The sequence below is a fragment of the Uloborus diversus genome, chromosome 2 (assembly GCF_026930045.1).
Source record: "Uloborus diversus isolate 005 chromosome 2, Udiv.v.3.1, whole genome shotgun sequence".
Classification (NCBI taxonomy): Eukaryota; Metazoa; Arthropoda; class Arachnida; order Araneae; family Uloboridae; genus Uloborus; species Uloborus diversus.
The window spans coordinates 173,472,592-173,492,417 of NC_072732.1; the positions used below are offsets into that span (position 1 = coordinate 173,472,592).

The following is a 19,826-nucleotide window of genomic DNA, read 5'->3' on the forward strand; positions in this document are numbered from 1 at the left end:
ATTTTGACTTGCTTAGTCTATCACTATCTTTAGACGCTTTCAAATAGGCAAGATTAGAAGCAGATATGTTGCATGAAAATTTTTATTATTATTACTTTTTAAAGTGGTTTTAGCTCAGTTTTGTATAAAAGTTAGTTACCCCAAGGAAACTAGCCACTGTGTGGCTAAATACTGTGATTAAAATTCATTTATTTCAAAAGAGACGTGTTTTTAGTCGTCACTTGATTTACTTAAAGATAATTTTTTATCTTCAGTAGCTGACCGGAGGTTTTTTTTTTTACAGTTCAATAGTGCAAAAGATAGGACTTATCAAAATTATTATTTTATTCATTTGTTTATTTATGTTTGCTTGATTTGGATACATAGGCGGATGTAGTAAAAATCAAATCCAAATAGATGTTCTTATTGATCTTTGTCAGTGTTTCCCCCGACCATTTTCAGAGGACGCTGTGCCTCCTTTGCCCTGCCCCTTTTAAAAACCCTCCAGCATGCCCTGTCTTCTTTCTTCTTTTTCTTTTTTTTTGCATCTCTCAATATGCCCTTTTGTCCATCCCCCCCCCCCCCCCCGCACGCAAAGTTCTAACAATACTTTAATTTATGTTTTAATATGCATACAAAAACATAAATAAAAGCTATCTTTCTGCTACATTTTAAATTTTTTTTCTCAATGCTTGTTTTGATTGAATTGAAGTGCTCTATTGTCGGGAATCGATCTGCCCCTTTTCAATCTGGGGAAACGCTTAAGTATTGCATTTAATGCGATTCAACTTGTCTTATAAAAATTCTACAGCTGTTGTGCTAAAAGTAATGCTTGGGACGTTCATAATACAAAAGAAAATTTGAGTGAAAAAGTGTGGCAACAAAAAAAGAAGAAAAACCCCTGCAAGTTGAAATTGGCATAGTAGTTTTAGTCCCTAGTTGCCTGAAATCTTTTATTGCTTTTTATATCAGACTGGAAATGTGCACCCAGCAAAATTTGTATAATATCAGGTCTTGTGCTTTAGAATGTGTCACCAATCACTTAGAGCAAAAATTGTGCTTTACTAGTCTATTATTTCCATAAATATCTAAATTAGATATCTCCATTATCTTAATTTTAATAAGTGCATGTTAGTTTTTCTTAATGCATGCTCATTCTCATCACTCATTCATTTTTCTATATTGAATACGAGGTCTGATCAAAAAACACGGTGAATGAATTCTTTATAGCAGCAACTGATGAAGCTTACATCCATATGCTGTGACTTGTCCAGCAGCTTGATCATCTGAGACAAGCAGGGACAATTTGTAACGCCTTCGAACTTGTCAGTCAGCTGCTAGAGTGAAGTTGAGTTTATCATGTCTGTCGGGCAACGTGGATTTTGAACAATGCATTAACATTAAGTTTTTTTTTTTTAAGTTGCGAAAGAGCTCTTGAAATGTTAAAATTGGTGTACGGCAATAATGAAGTAACTCTGAAGACTGTGTACAAATGATATGACCAATTTAAAAGTGAGACTGTTGAAGACGAGCAGTGTGCGATACGGCCAGTAACCTCAAAAACAGAAGGAAATGTGCCAAAAGTTGAAACAATGATTCGTTCAAACAGACGAATAACTATCTAGGAGCTATCAGAAGACCTTAACATTTCATACGGTTCCATTCAAAGCATTGTAACTGATGAATTGCAAATGAGACGAGTGAGGGCAAAATTTGTTCCCAGACTTTTGAGCAGGGTTGGCAAAAACCCGGGTTTTTTTAAAAAAGCCCATGGACCCAGGGTTTTTTGGGTTTTTTTAAATAAAACCCAAAAAAAAAACCAACTGAAGCTGGGTTTTTTAAAAGAAATGTGGGTTTTTTGTCTTTTTTTAGGGAAAATGTAGGGTACTTGTAGCTTATTGTAGCGTAAGTATATGGACAACGCACAAAAATTGTCTTGGGGGAAAAAAGAAGCTGGAAAAGTCGGCGTTTTCTGAAGAAAAGTATAAAAGATGACGAAACCCACGAATGGTGAAGTTTCAGGTTTTTTAGTTTCCATAATTACCAACAGTTAAGGCAAATTTACTTCTCGAGTGATAAAATCTATTGTTTGTTTGTTTGTTTTTAATTGCTACCTACATTTTTTTTTTTTTTTTTTTTTTTTGCATTTTACTTTATTGTATTTCATTTTGTTATGCAAAACTACTGTAGAACTTCAAGTAGTCCCTTTTTACTGAATTCCAGCTTAATCAAGACATTTCTTTGAATTTTATGTTGCCTGTTTTTCTATTTCTGTGTACGGAGTAAGAAATATTAAACTTTTTCGTAAGATAATGAAAAAAATGCTGTACATCCTATTCTGTTTTTTATCCGACCGATTGTAAAATCTGTTAATTTCTAAAAAAAATATACCTTGTTTATTCAAGATTTGTGACGTGTTGGTTTGCAGAAAATAATTCACATGAAAGCCTTTTAGCTAGAGTAGTTTCCTCTGTACATTCTACAAATATTGAGAAAATCAGACGTGACAGGACTTAATCAAGATAATTTGAGTTATTTATTGAGACCAGTGAAAGAAAAAAGTTAAATATATTTATTTAAAATATTTGAAGTACTTTTTTAATGCTTTTAAGAGTTAAGAAATACTATTAAAGTTCGAAATTCATTTTTTATGTTTTCTGTCTGTAGTGAAGAACAAATAAAAAAGAAGTTTAAATTGTGAAAGTATTTAAATTAATTAATTTTTTTGAAAACAACTTAGAAAATTTTAAAAAACCCAAAAGTGGGCTAAATAATGGGTTTTTTCAAAAAATACCATTGGGTCCAACCCAATTGGGTCCAATCTGGCCAACCCTGCTTTTGAGCGATGAACTTAAAGAAGATTGTGTTTCACAAATTTTTTGAGCGAAAAACCACTGACAAATACCAACACAGAATTGAATTTTATATAATCCATTTGAACAATTCATTATTTATGTACTTGATAAGAAATAAAATTGGAGCCCACTTTACTTAGGATTTTCAAAGACTTACCTAACTACTTTCAATGACTCTAGAACAATTAAAATTATTTAACGCACTTCATTTGTACTTTCCAGTCTTTGATATTTTAGTACTTGATTGTAAATGTTTACAGTTCTGTTCTAACTTTGTAAGAAACAGCTATTTTAAATTTAAAAGGCAAAAGAAACTATAAATTTCTTATGGCAACAACGTTTCTTCAGCTGCAAGTGGATCGGAAAACGAATAGAGTTAGTTTTTGTTTTCCGTGCTAAACAGATCGACAATATGCAGATGAAAAGCAAGCAATAACAAGATAAAAGCAAGCAATAACAAAAGAATTTCCAAAATACTGCATTCGGTAAGATAAGAAACATGTGAGTCACAAAAATTTGTAATATGTTTCAAAAACGTGATATTCATGGTTTTTACATTTTTGTTGCAGGATGTAGCAAGGAGCTGAATTTGACATTGTATTGGCATACCTTCTCCCTACCCCCTTTTGTGGTTTGTAGCCAAACTTTTCCAAGTTTTCAAGCACTAGAAAATATAAATTATTTTTTCAAGTATTTTTTTTTTTTTTTTTTTGGAACAAATCATGCTTATTTCCGATAGTTGGGGGGCCCTAAGCTATAGCTTGTACGTAAATCCAGGCCTGCTTCCAGTCATGGAGTCAACATATGGATAAGTGAATTGCTCTCCAAGAACACTACTTTGAAGAAGATTAAATCAAATTTTATGTAACCGTATTACTTATTTTAGTAAAAAATTATTCACTGTATTTTTTGATCACACCTCATACTTTATAGTTGATTTTTTTTTTTTTAAGTCTTAATCTTATCACTGAAAAATATCTTTTCTATCATTCTATCACTTTTTTAGAAAAGAAATGAAAATCTCGATGAATCAGTTGTTTGCAAATATGTATTCTTAATAAATCTTTTTATCTCCTTCAATATTTGGGGAAACATCCTTTTATAGGGTAGTTGTCATGGTTGACGAATTTTTGTTAGGCCAAAAAAAAGTCAGTTTGCATTCATTAATTACTAGTTTATTAAGTTTATTTGTAAGTGGTTTAGGAGGTTGCTTTGAGAAGTTTAACATTGCACAAGCATTCTCCTCTTCCAAAGCTTAAGAAGTTGCCAAATCAGTTCCTGTCTTCCATATTTTTTTTCTTGTTTAATTGATTAGACATAATTTACAAGTTCTAAATAGATAAGGGAAGGTTGCAGATAGTGGAAGAGGCAACCCAGTGCTCAAATCATAATATCTGTCTTAGCTCTCTACTGCCCGCACTGACTTTGAGGTCACATCAAATTTCATCATTATATTTCCCCTAAGGAGCATTCCATTGAGATTTCTTTTTATGACCAGTAACTCTTGAGTGGTCCAATATTGTTGGGTCCTTTGCATTGAGTGGTGATCCTTTGCATTTAGGTTCTTAGTACAGACAGAAGTACAGACTTAGTGACAGAAGCAAAGATTTCAGTCATGAAGTCAAAAACCTATTTTGAAAAATATAAGTTTTTAAAAACAAAATTCCACCTTATATGTGTTAACTACATTCTTGTTTAACATTCTGTGCATATAAATATTTTTTTGTACAGGAAAAATTAATTTGATTTATAGGGGTTTAAAACACATTTCTGCACAATCTCTGCATTTGTTCTTAATGCTGAAGTTGACTATTAAGTGGATGATTAATGCTTATTATTTTGCATAACATTATTTCTATGGGTGAAGCCATTTTTGTTATTTGAAAGACCTATTTTTTTTTTTTTTTTTTATTAGGAAGAAAAATCGCTACAGTAATGTACAATGATCTTTTATTTTCAGTTTTATTATTTAGTTTTTGTTCTTTTAATTAAAGATATTTAGTATGTCAATCTCATTGTATTTGATAAGCTATTTATTTTTATTAATTCATTTATTTATTTATTTTCTCCACCAATCTAGGAAATTCAGCTAGTGCTGGCGTTTTGGGAGAACATGTTAACAATAATTTGAGTTCTGGATCATTTCGTGGTTTATTTCAAGGAAAAAATAATGACTCACCCGAGGAATCATCGGAAAACTTTCTTCATAAAGTAAATATATTATTCATGCTAGTAAATGTGATCAGTTTATGTTTTTAAAAGGCATCTCTTTTAATGATTAAACATTTCATTCTAAGTTTGAAAATGCTTCTTTTTTTGTGTGCATGTGTATATGTATACAGTGTGTAATATTTTCCCAAAGATCAAAAATGGTCAGTTTGCACCGTGATCTTGAATCAATAGGCATTAAGTGACAAACAACCAAGAGAGACTTTTTCTGACTAATAAATAAATAACAGCTGTATGAGTTATAATGTTTGTTTTAATTCAGTTGCTACCTGCATTTGTATTATATTAAAAAAGTTGTACAACATTGTGTTGTATTTTTTCATATTTATCTTTAAAAAAATATCAATTGAATTTTCGGTTGTTGTTTTCGTTGAGTGTCACAATCCCTTAATTTCTTGTAAATATAATGAAGAGCCAATAGGTTCTTTACTTTTTGTGCTGCGTTTATACTTTTTATATGATACATATTACATCATCGTAAGAAAAATTTGTGAGAAAAGTTTTGCAAACAGAAAGCAAAAAAGTATAATATTGAAAGGAGCTTCTGGTTGTGCGTCGAATCGTGGACTGTCAAAAATTTATTATTTTCCTAATTGTATGTTTGCTGTTGAAACCATAAGTATTTGACATATTTTAAAACAAATGAGTAAAAAGCTTAGTTTTGTCTTCAGGCAATGGGCTTTAGATTTGTGTGAGCTGAATTTCTTATTGTCCTTTGGCAACAGGTGAAATACTTACTTCAGTTCTTGCTTAACGACGAGCAAAGATACATTTAAATCATTAGTCAGACATAAATGTTTTTAATTGATTCTTAAAAAATGCTGTTTTGTTGATGAAAAGTTTTTATGGTCACTCTTCTACACAAAAGGAATGTTGTGTAAAAATTTCAAGTACAGTCGGATCCCGCTACAACGCGATCGGACTTGCGCGAAATGGCTGTAACGCGAGTTTTTCATGAGTAATGAATTTTTTATTGCTGACGAAAATTGTTCGCTTGCAGCATAAAATTTTTTGGAAAGGAGCAGCGGAGCGTTAGAATGGGCTTCGTTGACACTTATTATTGGTTTCGTGAACGGACTTTCATTAATTTAGCAGCGGAAATTCACACTATATTAGTCTAACAACGCTTTGCTTTTGTTTATACAAATAACCGCTTTGATTCTTAACGGTTTTTTTTCCTTCTACATATGAACCTTGATAAAACAGAATGGCTCCCAAACGAGCACTTTAATCTTAACGGTGAAGCTCGCAGAGTAGTGCCTGAGCAAAATACAAACATCATGAAAATGGAAGCGAGGCAAAAAATAGAGGTGTTCCCAAACTGCGTAAACCATCATCTTCATAATTTTAAAAATTATAATTAAAATTACGATATCAACTATTTAGTGCTATTATAATGCAGTATTGTACTTAATGTAAGTACCCTACTGTTTAAGTACATGTATCTTATTGATCATAGATTTTGTGCTTTATAACAGTAATCATGTTAAATAGTAAAGATTTTTCTAAAATACAGTAAAAAAAATCAGTTCCTTATAAAAGATACGGTAATATATAGTTAAAAAATGGTTTGAAACAATTTGAGGGGTGTTAACACATGTCTGAAAAAATTGGGTATGCTTATAAAAATTTTCTAAACATACGTTGTTCCACAACGCGAAATTCCAACTTACGTGATGGGTCTTGGAACGCATCCCTTGCGTAAGTCAGGATCTGACTGTAAATACACCGACTACTTCTCGAGTTTTGCCATAGCAAATATATAGACACTGCTTTTTTATGTATAAAATGGTGTAAACAAATTTAGCAATCTACCTTTTTCTTTCAGATTAATCAAGCCTTTATGCGCAAAATCCCACCAAAAGCTGAGGCGTCAAATATTTTAGTCGGAGAAGTAGAATCTCTTGATAAAGTCATATCAGCATTTGTTCGTTTGAATGCCAGCTGCAGCCTGGGAGATCTAACTGAAGTCCCTGTTCCCACCAGATTTTTATTTATTTTGTTAGGCCCAGAAGGCAATGGCTTGAAGTACCACGAAATCGGACGAGCAATGGCTACATTATTATCAGATGAGGTACATGAACTGAAATTCTTTTCTGTTTTCCATATATGCATGACAATTTTCTTTAATTATCACTATTATTATTACTCAATAATGCTGCAAGTAAGAAGTAACAAATAATATAAAGCACTTTTATAGCATCTAGTTAATTTTTGTAGTTAAATTTTTTTTTCATATTTTAAATGCAGGTAGTGCTTGGTTACATGTTAAGTTGACTTTAAGAACTTATTGAATATTTCCCATTGGATGTTATAGTCTGTGAATTAATAAAAAAGAAAAAAAAAGAGGATTGGGACATGTTAGAACTTTTTTATGTACTTTACTGTCAAATGTTCACTTTTTTGTCACACGCAAAAATGCTATTTTGTGATGTGTGAATCATATTGTTATTATTTTAATTAAATCTTTAGTCATTATTGAAGAGTGTATCACCCAAAAATAAGCAGTAAAATGTATTCCTGTGCATATAAGAAAAATGCTTGTAATCAATCATGATTTAAGATTGATTTGGTAATAGTTTAGCCTTTTAATAAAATTTTATTTCAAATAATACTATTACTCAAAAACTTCATACTTGTAGTTTTATATATATATATATATATATATATATATATATATATATATATATATATATATATATATATATATATATATATATATATATATATATATATGAAATTGGAAGTGTTAGCAAACAGTGAATGCAAGAGTAAGAACAATTTCTGGCAAAAACATTGCATGAGAAAATCAATGTCAGTAAAACAGATTCTGTCCAAATGTTTTGAGTTTCTAGATGCCAAGCAGCAGTATGAGAATTGTCAACTTAAATTTTATATGTGAGTTCTTACATTGGATTAATTGCATTTTTATCACAACATGGAAAAAATTCTTCTTTATGATATAATGGCAAATAAGAATCCTTATTTTAAAAATCAACCTTAAAAGCTTAATTGCAGCAGAAATCAATGCTGGTGAAAAGAAGTAAATGGAACAGCTTGGGATGTGGTATATTAAATAACCTTTAAAAGATTATAATTTTTACCCAAGCTTGTTTAATTTTTCTATTCATAAAATCCTATGTTATATGTTAAGGTTGAAAAGTGGAGTAGAAAATGAACGAAGAAGTAAATCACTGATGTATAGGCTTCTTAATAAATCTCAAATTATGTCATTAAAGGAAATTTTAGATGTTCAACAAAGTGTTATTCTGAAGATTTTTTATTATTTTTTGTATATAATTTGATCAGGTCTTCCATGGTGTAGCTTATAAAGCTAAAAATCGTCTGGACTTATTGGCTGGTGTTGATGAATTTCTTGATGTGTGTACTGTGTTACCTCCTGGAGTTTGGGATCCAAGCACCAGAATTGAACCCCCTATGCAAACAGCCTCACAGGTTATTTTTCTTGTTTTCTTTATTTGTATTTCTCTCCTGTTTCTTATGCACTTTGAAGCACAGACATGTTTGAAGTCATTCATAGTTTCAGAGTAAACTGAAAGTTGTCATGAATGATAATCGTTTTTCTGTTTTGTTGCTTTGCGTAGTGCAGATGTAATCTTATGTGTAGATTAAAATAATTTTCTCACATTTACCTTGTGTATGCTTTTTTAAAAAGAATGAGTTATGAAGCTTGTTGTTATTTATGTTAAATTTTTTTAGGAAGCTCGTAAAAAGCCTGAACCAAAGAAGGACGAGGACATTGAAACTATGAAGGAAGTCAACTATGATGAAGATTTCAATATTATTTGCAATCGAAAGTTAGTTGCCCATTTCTTTACATGGCAGTTAAAAAACTTCAAATATAAGTTTAATGTTTAATTATGTTATTTTATTTTTTGTAGTAAAGTTTTGGATATAATTTAGACGTAAAACTTTAGTTATGTTGTTGTTACTTGGAAATCCTAAGGAGCTTTTGAATTTAGCTTTGTTTTGTAACTAAGTAAAACCTGTAAGTTGACCTCCTGTATAAGTTGACTGCTTTTTTTGGGCACAGCATTAGTCCTATGTCATGCAAATCAACTTCTGTTAGTTGACCACCTGTTTAAGTTGACTGCTAAAGTAGTGCACCGCAAATGGTCCCGCAAATAGTCAAACTACACAGGTTTCGCTGTTATAATATTCTTTTCTAAGCTTTGGGCAATAGGAGTACAATACTAAGGGTTCACTTAAGTATTGTTACTTTAAGATTTAAAAATCTGCCATAACTTTTTTTAGAAACTCCTTTTCTAAGTACAGTAGACCCTCGTTTTACTCGGGGGTTCGTTCCCACGGAAATGGCTGCATAAATCAAAACCAGTAAATTGAGACTTAATAGTAGTGTTAAAATAGGGGTTAGGTTCCATAAATGAAAAAAATACTGCATTCTAGTGATGACTAATGTTATAATAAGTTTAATGTGGACTTATATCGATATATAATGAACAACATGCGTAAAGAAAATATAAATTTATTTAGTGTTTATAAAAAAGAGTTCGCTATGGTATTCTTTTGGTAGTCGTTAAGAATTTTTCTCTGTAGTTCTTTGCAAAGCATTATCGCATCCATGATCACTTGTGTCATTTCCATGATAGAAATCTTCCCTCACTAACAAATCAGAAAATGTATTTGCTATATCAAGGAATGGCTCAGAATTTTCAATTGGAACAATTTTGGTTGTGTGTCATCAATGTCACTCCTAAAAGCTGCTCTTCCAGTGAGTTCTGAACTGTGAGTTTAATAATTTTACTTCTGGAAAGAGATCTGGAGCCAATCACATAAAATGTCTCCAGTCACCCAAGCTCGATTATTAACACGACAAAATGCAGTTTATTGCGTATAATCTGCAATGTTAGGAGTTTGACTTTTGAAAGAGGAGAAAATTTTATCTGTTTGCATTGACGCATCCGTATAAAAACAAAACTTATCCGTGTGAAATAGGAAAAAGGTGTCAAATCTTAAGCTGGGTAAAATAAACCCCCATAAAACAAGGGTCTGCTATAATTGATTTTGAGCTATTGGAAAATATGTAATATTAGAAAAAGGGTTGGCCATGGGTTTCAAAAAATCAAGATTTTTTTCTACCCTTGGTTAAAACAGGTTTCTGCCGAAGTGCCAAAAATAGAATTTTGACTGAAAACTTATGGAGGCTGTTTTTCATTTTTTTCCCCATCTGCATGTTGTTAAAATAAAAACAATACTTAATTTGTTTTATGAGTAAAATATTTGGATTAAAATAAAAAGACAACTCAAAAGCAAAATTTAATACATATTTCTATTTTAGATAGGAAAATGATACAGTAAAATCTTATTACAGCAAAAAAAAAGTTTAATTTTTGGTTTTCATGCTTTTGATGGAAAATGCAATCTTTTCCCATTTGTGTTGGGAATTGTTTTTCATTTTTTTTTTTTTTTTTTTTCAATGATCATTAAGCTTCAATGTCATTTCAAATGTCATTAAGTTAAATTGCTAAACTAAATAAAAACTAAGTAAGATTACTCTTAAAATATTTTCAATATAAAATCTACTATTTTTCTTCAGTTTTTTAATGCAGGGGGATCTACTGTTTTCAAAGTAAAAATCTACTGTTAATATTTTTTTCTCTCAAAAACCGTAGGTATGGTATATTGAGTACTTTTATAATAATAATTTGCAAAAAAAAAATGTGAAACTTTTCTTGAGAAATATTTGAGGTATGTAGATCAATGTACAGTACAAACCTCCGTATAATTTTGAAGTGCTTAGGACTGAATGCAGTTGATTTAACTAAAATTTAGTTAATTTTATTTCCAAAATGGTAATATGGGAGAAATGCAAGTTAGTAAAAGTTGGAAAAATAATCTGTCCTATATGATTTTGCATTATCTTTAAAAACTAGCCTCAAATATGCCTGCAGAAAGTTGATTGTTAAATTTTTATGTTTCAGAGCAGAAGTGCATAGGTAATTGATTATTTTTTTTAATTAATTAATTTTTTTTATTTTTTTTATTTTGCCCTTTTTTGATTTTTTTTTTTTTTTTATCCCTTTGATCTATAACTGAAAAATACTGCAAATGTTCTCCACAAACCCAGCATTTTGATCCAGTATACTCTTACCAAAATTTAAATTGTCATTTCTGTGCTTGAAATTTATTCTGCATGATGAATTTCTTGAGTTTTATCTTCAATAAGTGCATTATAACAGGGTTCGTACGCTCCGGGAATTCCGGGAAAACCGGGAATTGTCAGGGAAAATCACACTGTCAAAAATGTCAGGGAAAAGTCAGGGAGTTTTCAAATTTTGTCCTCCAAAAATTTTTTTTCCCAAGGAATTAAGTACTATGAGATCTAGTCTTCGTTTTTGTTGTGATTTCACGAAAAAAATTGTAAATTTTTATCTAAACCGATGCTGGCACTTAAAAACTGCAATCGAAAAATGAACGTTTTTTTTCACAACGAAAAATGCGCCAAAAAAAGCGAAGATTTTCTTACATGGAGTCAGTGAGGGGAACGCATTTCTTTCTACTGCCTAAAGTTTTAGATGGGTTGCCACAACATTCTGTTCGGTTTAGGGTTCGTACGTTCCGGGAAAACTTGGAATTATCAGGGAAAATGACTTAGTCAAAAATGTCAACGAATTTTCCAAATGTGTCCCCAAAATTTTTCTTTTCTCAATTTTTTCCCAGGGAATTTCGTTTTATAAGACCTAATCTTCATTTTTATCGATGTATTTAAAAAAAATTGTAACAATTTTAAAGCAATGAAAAAAGTAGCGACCCAAAAAATCTTCAGCAGCCGCCATTTTTTGGCTCTCAGTAGTTCCCAAGGGGAAAAAAAAATCAGGTGAACAGCAATTATGCACAAACTCAACAGGAGAGAAGACAATTTACTGCTTCGGAAGCACAACCTGTAGATGGGAGGGTCGATCGGGGAAAATCGTTTTTTTTTTTTTTTTTAAATCGGAAAATCATTTCAGCTACGTGTGAAACGTAGTCGCCATCTTTGGTCATTCACAAGATGGAAGTAGATACGATCCAAAAATGCCTAAGTTTCTAAAAACAAAGCAGAATTGGATGTTTTCTTTAATTGAAAACTGATGAAAACAACAAAAAATGGCCTGCAAATTGTTTTTCTATTATTATTTGAAATAATTTTCTTGAGAAATGAAAAATTTTGTTCTTAAAACTTAATCTTATCCTCACTGCCTCGGACGCAAATGTGATAAAAACTTTTCAATGAATTGTATTATCATGAAGATTTATTATTTTTTAATTGTCTTCATGCAACAAATTAAAAAAAAAGTTATTTCTTATTTCTGGGCATAGCCGCCATATTTGGTCATTCCCAAGATGGAAGTACACAAGACTTTTTCAAGTGCCTAAGTTCCCAAAAACGGCATTGGATGTTAATTGCAATGCAAACTATTGAAAACAACACAAATTGTTCCCTTTTTTCCGGATAATTTGTAATTATTTTCTGGAAAAATGCAAAATTTAATCTTCATAACATTTTTTTTTGTTTTAATTGATTTAGACTCTTATATGCTAAATACTGACTATTTTGCTTTTATTGTAGTTTTTTAAGGATTATTAATTATTTATTACTACTTTTATACTACAAATCCAAAAATCTACTTATTATTTTAAATTTTTCACTTTGTCGCCATATTTGATCGTTTGCACAATGGAAGTAGACTTAAACTTCCAGAAACAGAATTGGACGTTTATATCAATGTGTAATATTGAAAATAACATTAAATGTGTAAAAAGTTATGAATTTTTGAAAATTGACTATTACTTTCTGGAAAAGAAAGTTTGAAATTTTAATGTAAGCGTCCTTTAATATGTGAAAAAAAAAAAAAAAAAAAGATTATTGGCATTAGCCTATGATTGGCGGATGTTGATTTTTGTTACTATGCATTACATGGTATGCCGATTGATGCAACAAGTTAATCATATTTATACTGAAATTTAGCATTGCATTTTGCTCAATATGTTTCGTGTAACCTACTTATAAAAAAATAAAAAGTATTGTAAACCAAAAGCGGATGCTAAAAGGTTGCTGCAGGACTACAGCAAAACGCTATAATATTACGCGTGACATCAAAGAAACGCTAAAATAAGTTGAAAGTACTCTGTTTTCAGCAAATAGTTAACAAATTAAAACAATTTTGAACAAAATGTTTAAAAAAAAACTCAAAATTTTGACAGAGAAAACAAACGAAAAAAAAACAAGTTTTTTTTTTTAAATCTAAGGGGAGAAGTTTCAGTTCTGCATCGCTACTTTAAACAATTTTAATTATTTTGAAAATATTACTATTTAAACTTAAACTTTGAATGAAGCGAGTAACCTGGAATTTTCTAAAAAACAACCTGGAAAACCTGGAAAAGTCAGGGAACTTTTTTTAACCAAAAGTGTATGAACCCTGTATAATGTAGAGATACCAGGCAGTGGATTGATAACTTAGCTGGTAACAGTTGTAATATTCTGCACTTATTTTAATAAGCTTCGTTGCAATGAAGTTTGACTACACCCTGTGTTGACTTGCTCTTTTTTCTACTAAATAATTTCTCTCTTTTTAAAATTATTTATCTGTTTAAATTGCTGCAATATTTAAATTATACTTTTGGGTTTTCATGTATCTTAACTTTTGAAATAGACTTTTTGGAGGATTGATGGCTGATATTAAAAGAAAACTTCCATGGTACCTCTCTGATTTCAAGGACTGTATCTCTTTGCAGTGTATATCATCTGTTGTATATTTATATTTTGCCTGTATTGCACAAATTATTACATTTGGAAGCTTGTTTGCTAAGGTGACAAAAAATCAAATGGCAAGTATTTGCAATTGCATTATGTTTAAAATGAAATTTAGTTTAAAAACATTTGTCTATTTTGTTAAACATTTTTTAACAATTAAAAGCAATTTTTTGTAAAATGTGTCTGTAAAACTTTAAAATATGATTGAGTATGTATTCGATATTTTTGGTTATTGAAAAAATCAAAGTATTCTTTTACAAAACTTCAATTTGCAGTCAAATCTCAGAAATCCAAACTGATTGAGGCTGAACTCTGTTCAGATTCTGGAAAGTTTGGATTTATAGAGTGGCCTATTTAAACTCTTATTAGTTCAATAGTGATTTGAAAGCTTTTAATAACCTAGCAGTTTTACTCCTCTTAAGGCATAACTGTGGAATACGTCGTCTACTATATAGTAGTAGGAGTATTGTTTTTAAGTATGTACAGTACAATTTTAACAATGTAAACATACTGCCTGCACAGTTAAAGAAAATTTTGAAATGCTCTTACAGCTAGATAAATGAGGAAGGGCTACAGAGTTTTCATTTGAATTTGGTGTTTGTGAGGCTACGATTAGTGATTGAAAAAAAAAAAAACAGGCTGTTCTATGACACATGATCAAATAATTGAAGTTTCTGCTCCACTGTTCAAGTTTCTGCTAATGACAAACTCGACAAAGCTAAAAAATTTTAGTTTACCCAGGAACCATAAAAATGTGTTCTATCAGCGGCTTATTGTTTCAAGAAGAAGCTTTGACAGCTAAATGAGCCTATGAATGATAATTCTGAATATACAGCTGGCAACAGGTGGTTAAATAACTGGAAGTTTAACAGCCGACAGTTGCTGGAGAAAAATTATCTACGGATACTGTCTCAGCAGAAGAATATTTATACTAAGTTTGAGAGTGCGATCGCAACAGAAATCAACTCTCCTTGGTAGTTTATTGACCAGGGGGAGTCTAGACCCAGTTTTAAAGCACTTCTTACCAAAAGTTTAGCCGAAAGCATAGCACAAAAACATACAGAATTCAATTCTACATAATTAGGTTAAAGAACTAACTATTAAACTGCAGTTTCATGCACTCATCAGCCTGGAATAGGAAGTAACTGAGTTCGAGGTGGAAAACCTCTTAAAGGAGCCAAGAGAGCCAAACAAACTGGTAGATAATGTAGAATTAGCACACCAGACAAGTGACCACAGCAATGGTGCGGCTCAACTCAAAGATTGTTGGCAAAGTTTGGTATTTTGCAGTAAGTTACCGCTCTAAGCCGGGGCTAAGGAAAATATGCATAAAATACACAGCCAGTTAAATCATTCCATCCGAGGACTGCAGTTTCGTGCTTTTTAGCACTCATCAGCCCAAAATAGAAAGTAACTGAGCTAGAGGCGGAAAACCTCTTAAAGGATCCGTAAGAGCCAAACAAACTGGTAGCTAATGTAAAATTAGCACACCAGACGAGTGACGCCAGCAATGATGCAGTTAAACTCAAAGATTGTAGGCAAAGGTAGTTATTTTGCAGTATGTTACTGCCCTAAGGCAGAAATCATCATATGGCATCCTTAATTTGAACCGCACCATTGCTGCGGTCACTCGTCTGGTGTGCTAATTCTACAATAGCTACCAGTTTGTGTGACACTCTTAGCTCGTTTAAGAGGTTTTCCGCCTCCAGCTCAGTTACTTCCTATTCCGGACTGATGAGTGCTAAAAAGCACGAACCTGCAGTCCTCGGATGGAATGACTGAGCTGATGGTGTATTTTATGTATTTCTGCCTTTGTCCTGGTTTTGGGCGGTAACTTACTGCAAAAAAAACTAACTATTGGTTTTTCCTTTTTTCAAATCTTAGTTTTAAGTCTTCCCATCACAAATTGTTTAGATTGTAAGAAATTTTGGATCTCCGGGTTACGGAATCATGGGGTTCCCCTGTATAACTATACCTACTGCTGAGTGCAACAAAGATATTTTTTAAATATAGAGAAACTGTTTCATTGTTTTTTTTCCTGTGTTAATCTGTACATCCATTGTTTACGTGCACCAAATATTCTATAATCAATGACTTCTCAAAATTCCCCAAGCAAACTACTGCCGATTCAGTTTATCAACAAATCTTTCATGAGATCAAAAACAAATATTCTGGTTATAAAGACATTTTTACTCACAAATCAAAAGCAAACGATCATGTCGGCTTTTCCACAATAATTAATAGTCAGGTCACAGCAGAAAAACTAAACTCATCTTGTTCAGTATTTACCTCTGAAATAAAAGCTATATTTGCATCTCTGAAGTCAATAGCTCAGTCCAACCACAAAAAATGGGTAATATACACTGACTCAAAAAGTTCAGTGGATGCCATAACTCGCTGCAATATTAATAGCCACCCTACAGTCATTGAATCATATCATTTGTACAAATATCTTATTCAAAATCATTTTCACGTTCTCTTTTGTTGGATCCCTGGTCATGTGGGCATTACAGGCAATGAGGTAGCCGATGCAGCTGCCAAAACCGCGAACATCATGGTTGATGACAGTGTTCCTTTTAATGACATTAAAAACGCAATTTCTGTATGTCTTGACACACATTGGCAGCAGACATGGAATCTTGAAACCTTAAATAAATTACATTCGATCCAACCATGGGCTAAAGGTTTCAAATCATTACAACTTTCCTGGAGAGAACAAGTTTTATTAACTCATCTTCGCATCGGTCATACCTGGTTCACCCATAAATACCTCTTATGCCGTGAACCAGCTCCAACTTGTATTAAATGTAACGTCAACCAGACAGTGTTGCATATTTTATGCAACTGCCCAAATTTTAATCAAATACATTTTAAATATTTTAATGATCTTAATCCATGTTTGAAAGACTTGCTGGGGGACCCACCACATTGCAATTTATACTCCTTCCTCCAGGAGATTGAATTCTCCTTTTTAATTTAGTGTTCGTCTTACCATTATGTGTTTTCGTCTCTTCCTTATTTTTCAAGATATTGTTTCATCCATTTTTCCTTATATGTCTTCAACGTTTATATGTTTTTAAGGCTGTCCTTTTTTAATACTAGTACTTGAATGTTTATTCTTTTGATTTCACTTTTACTTTTTTAACTTATTCTTAAATAAAAAATAAATATATAACAAAAAATCGTTTGACACAGTATAGCCCTCAAGGGCTCTTGCGTCATAAAAACCAAACCAACCAACCAAATATGTGCATGCAGTCGGTGTCTCCTTGCCAACAGAGGTACAAGGCAATATGGACTGCCTATGACCTCACTCCTGAGAACCTCACAGCAAAAGCTTGAATTTATCACCATATTGTTACTAGGCAAACAAGTTTTGTGGGATCCACATTTGATTTTAAAATATATATATTTGTGATAATTTGTGCCACAGTTTAAGGACTTTTAAGTGATTTTTTTTGTGTATAATTAGTGTTTTAATAATTAAAAAACCACATAGAAAAAGCACAAATTTTTAGGACAGTGCTGCAAATAGCTATTTCAAGGTTACAATGGATTTACTTCATCAGTGCAAAAGTACTCAACACACAACGAAAAATCATGCCTTTACAGCTTGTTCACTCACAAAAATCATTCCTAAGTAATGTTTGACCAATTGGCATTGTGAAACATTGGATTTAAAAATAATTATGGGTTGCAAAATTATTCCTGATCAAATTGTATCTTCTTTTTCTTTAACATTGTTTTTTATTGGGTTTAATTTTTGTTATTCCTTTTGTTTCATCAGTATTCTTTTCAAATTCTGTACATTTGGGGTGTGAAATTTGTTGGGTAACGTTCCAGTTTTTATCTTTAGTTTGGAGTCCTTTTTTTCTGAACTGCATTTTTCGAAGTTTCAAGCAAGTGTTTAGGAGCTACAAAAAATCCCTTTATCTATGCAAAAGGGGTAAGCTTATGGTTAAAAGAACATCAAACAAAGGCATTGTTTTTATGATATACATATTTCCTTTCTAATTTTCAAAATTACTAATTATACTCAATATATAGATATTAAGATGAGTAAAATATTTCACTCGATTTTTCATTGTTAATGATTCATGTCAATTTGTAATTTCTTGAAAGAGATTGCTATATTTTCATGGTAAAACACACAAACGAGCAACCCTGAGAAATAAAAATGCTTGTCTATTAAGTATTCAACAAAGTTTTATAATGTGTTTACCATTTGCTAGTATAATCATGTGTTTAGTTAGTTTAATAGGCACCATGATGACATTATCAGATGTAGACGTAAGTCGCAAATGTTAACAAGACTCTTCACTGTACTGTATTGTGCTCCTAATAAGAAATTTACCCTAGCTCAATTTCAATCTTTTTATCCAAACACATACAAATACTAAAAAAATATATGTATATATATTTTTAATTCTAAAAATATAAATGTATATTTTAGTTAAAAATTTTAGCTGTTAATGTGTTTATTTTTTCATTATAGGCTTCAACTGAATGTTTGCTCTCTTCATTAATTTGTGGTACTACTTATAGTTTATTCAGTGGTCAACCCCTGACTCTTTTAGGAACTACGGGACCTGTTGTAGTCTTTGAAAGCATGGTATTTGATATGAGCGAGTAAGTTTTTTACTTTTTCTAAATTAGCAAAGTGCATACTACAAATTAATAAAATAAATTCCATTAGCGAATCAAATAAAGATTTTGAAGTACATGAAATGATTTAGACAACTTTAGGGAATTATACTAATTTTTCTTTTCAAAATTTTTCTTTTTCTAATTTTAATGCAACAGAGAACATGACTTAGTTTCATTATTGTATTTCAAATTTCAAACCACTGTAATCACTTATTTATGCATCGCCTCTTCTATGTGTTGTACATTGATTTTTCAAAAATCCCCACCAAAATTTGGAAATATTAATGCAGCATTTATGTATGAGGGTTGATCCAAAATTAAGGTTCCTATCAATTTTACAAGTATACAGCACTGTATTCTCATTGCAATTAACATTGTTGGAAAGATTTAACATTTCTCTATTTTTATACATAATCCCCATCTTTTTCTGTGCGTTATTGTCGACGGTACCCTAACTTCTATATCGAGTGTCACAGAATTCCAACGCTAATCCGTCGACCAAGCATTTCACCCCTTTTTTGACTTTGTCGTCGCCCCAGAAACGTTGGCCATCAAAGTGTTCTTTAAACTTAGGAAACAAGTGGTTATCACTAAACTCGAGCTCCAAACTGCAATCCAGAACGGAGTGGTTTGTTGACTGTCATGTCCCACTCTGGCGGTTGTAAAAATATTTTTTGAAATAATTAAGTTATAATTTCCCAAATTCTCAGCGGGGGAAGTTTTGCAACAATTTGTTTGTATTGTAGGTCAGTAGCTATTTTTCTGGACATCTAATCACTTAGTGAATGTAGAATAAGTAATACATATTTTTTTTAATTAAATCTTAAATTAAAATAATATGATGGAAAATGCAGATTCTGAGCCTTTGGCTTCAAGGGCTTTTCATCAGTATTTGAAGACTCATTTTAATGCATCTTTAGGGTTCTATCGTCCTTAAGTACCTAAAATAACTGGAAGGTTTATTTGTAAATTGTAGTCAATATAAAAAATTACCTCCTCTTTTTAGAACATCTGAAAAATAAGGGTTTAAGCTAGCTGGTAAAAATAATGTATTTGCAACATCACCATCTTTGAAAACATTCATTATTTTTAAAAAACTTTGTCAATTGTTACCTGGAAAAAAAAATCTTTTGCTATTATTAAGAACTACTATGATCAGTAAATATTGTTTTGAAAAGCACTTAAAAATCTTGCTTGCTTGCGTAGAAGCCAATTTAAACAGTTCAGGTAATGAGTTCTATCAAGTTTAAAATATCTGTAAATCTTTCCAATCATTCCACGCTTAGTTCAACATGAAAACAATTCTTATCATTCTAAATCTTTTCACTTTGTACTATTTG

General features: G+C 31.4%; 1 protein-coding gene across 1 annotated transcript in view; it reads left to right on the forward strand.

The window, feature by feature from the left end:
- LOC129216664 (sodium bicarbonate cotransporter 3-like) overlaps positions 1-19,826 on the forward strand; it is an 86,792-nt gene that overhangs the window by 24,129 nt on the left and 42,837 nt on the right. The window contains exons 7-12 of the mRNA XM_054850881.1: positions 4,915-5,045; positions 6,892-7,137; positions 8,373-8,519; positions 8,784-8,881; positions 13,739-13,913; positions 18,335-18,468. Of these exons, the coding sequence (XP_054706856.1) occupies positions 4,915-5,045; positions 6,892-7,137; positions 8,373-8,519; positions 8,784-8,881; positions 13,739-13,913; positions 18,335-18,468 (931 nt within the window). The remainder of the gene's footprint in view (positions 1-4,914; positions 5,046-6,891; positions 7,138-8,372; positions 8,520-8,783; positions 8,882-13,738; positions 13,914-18,334; positions 18,469-19,826) is intronic.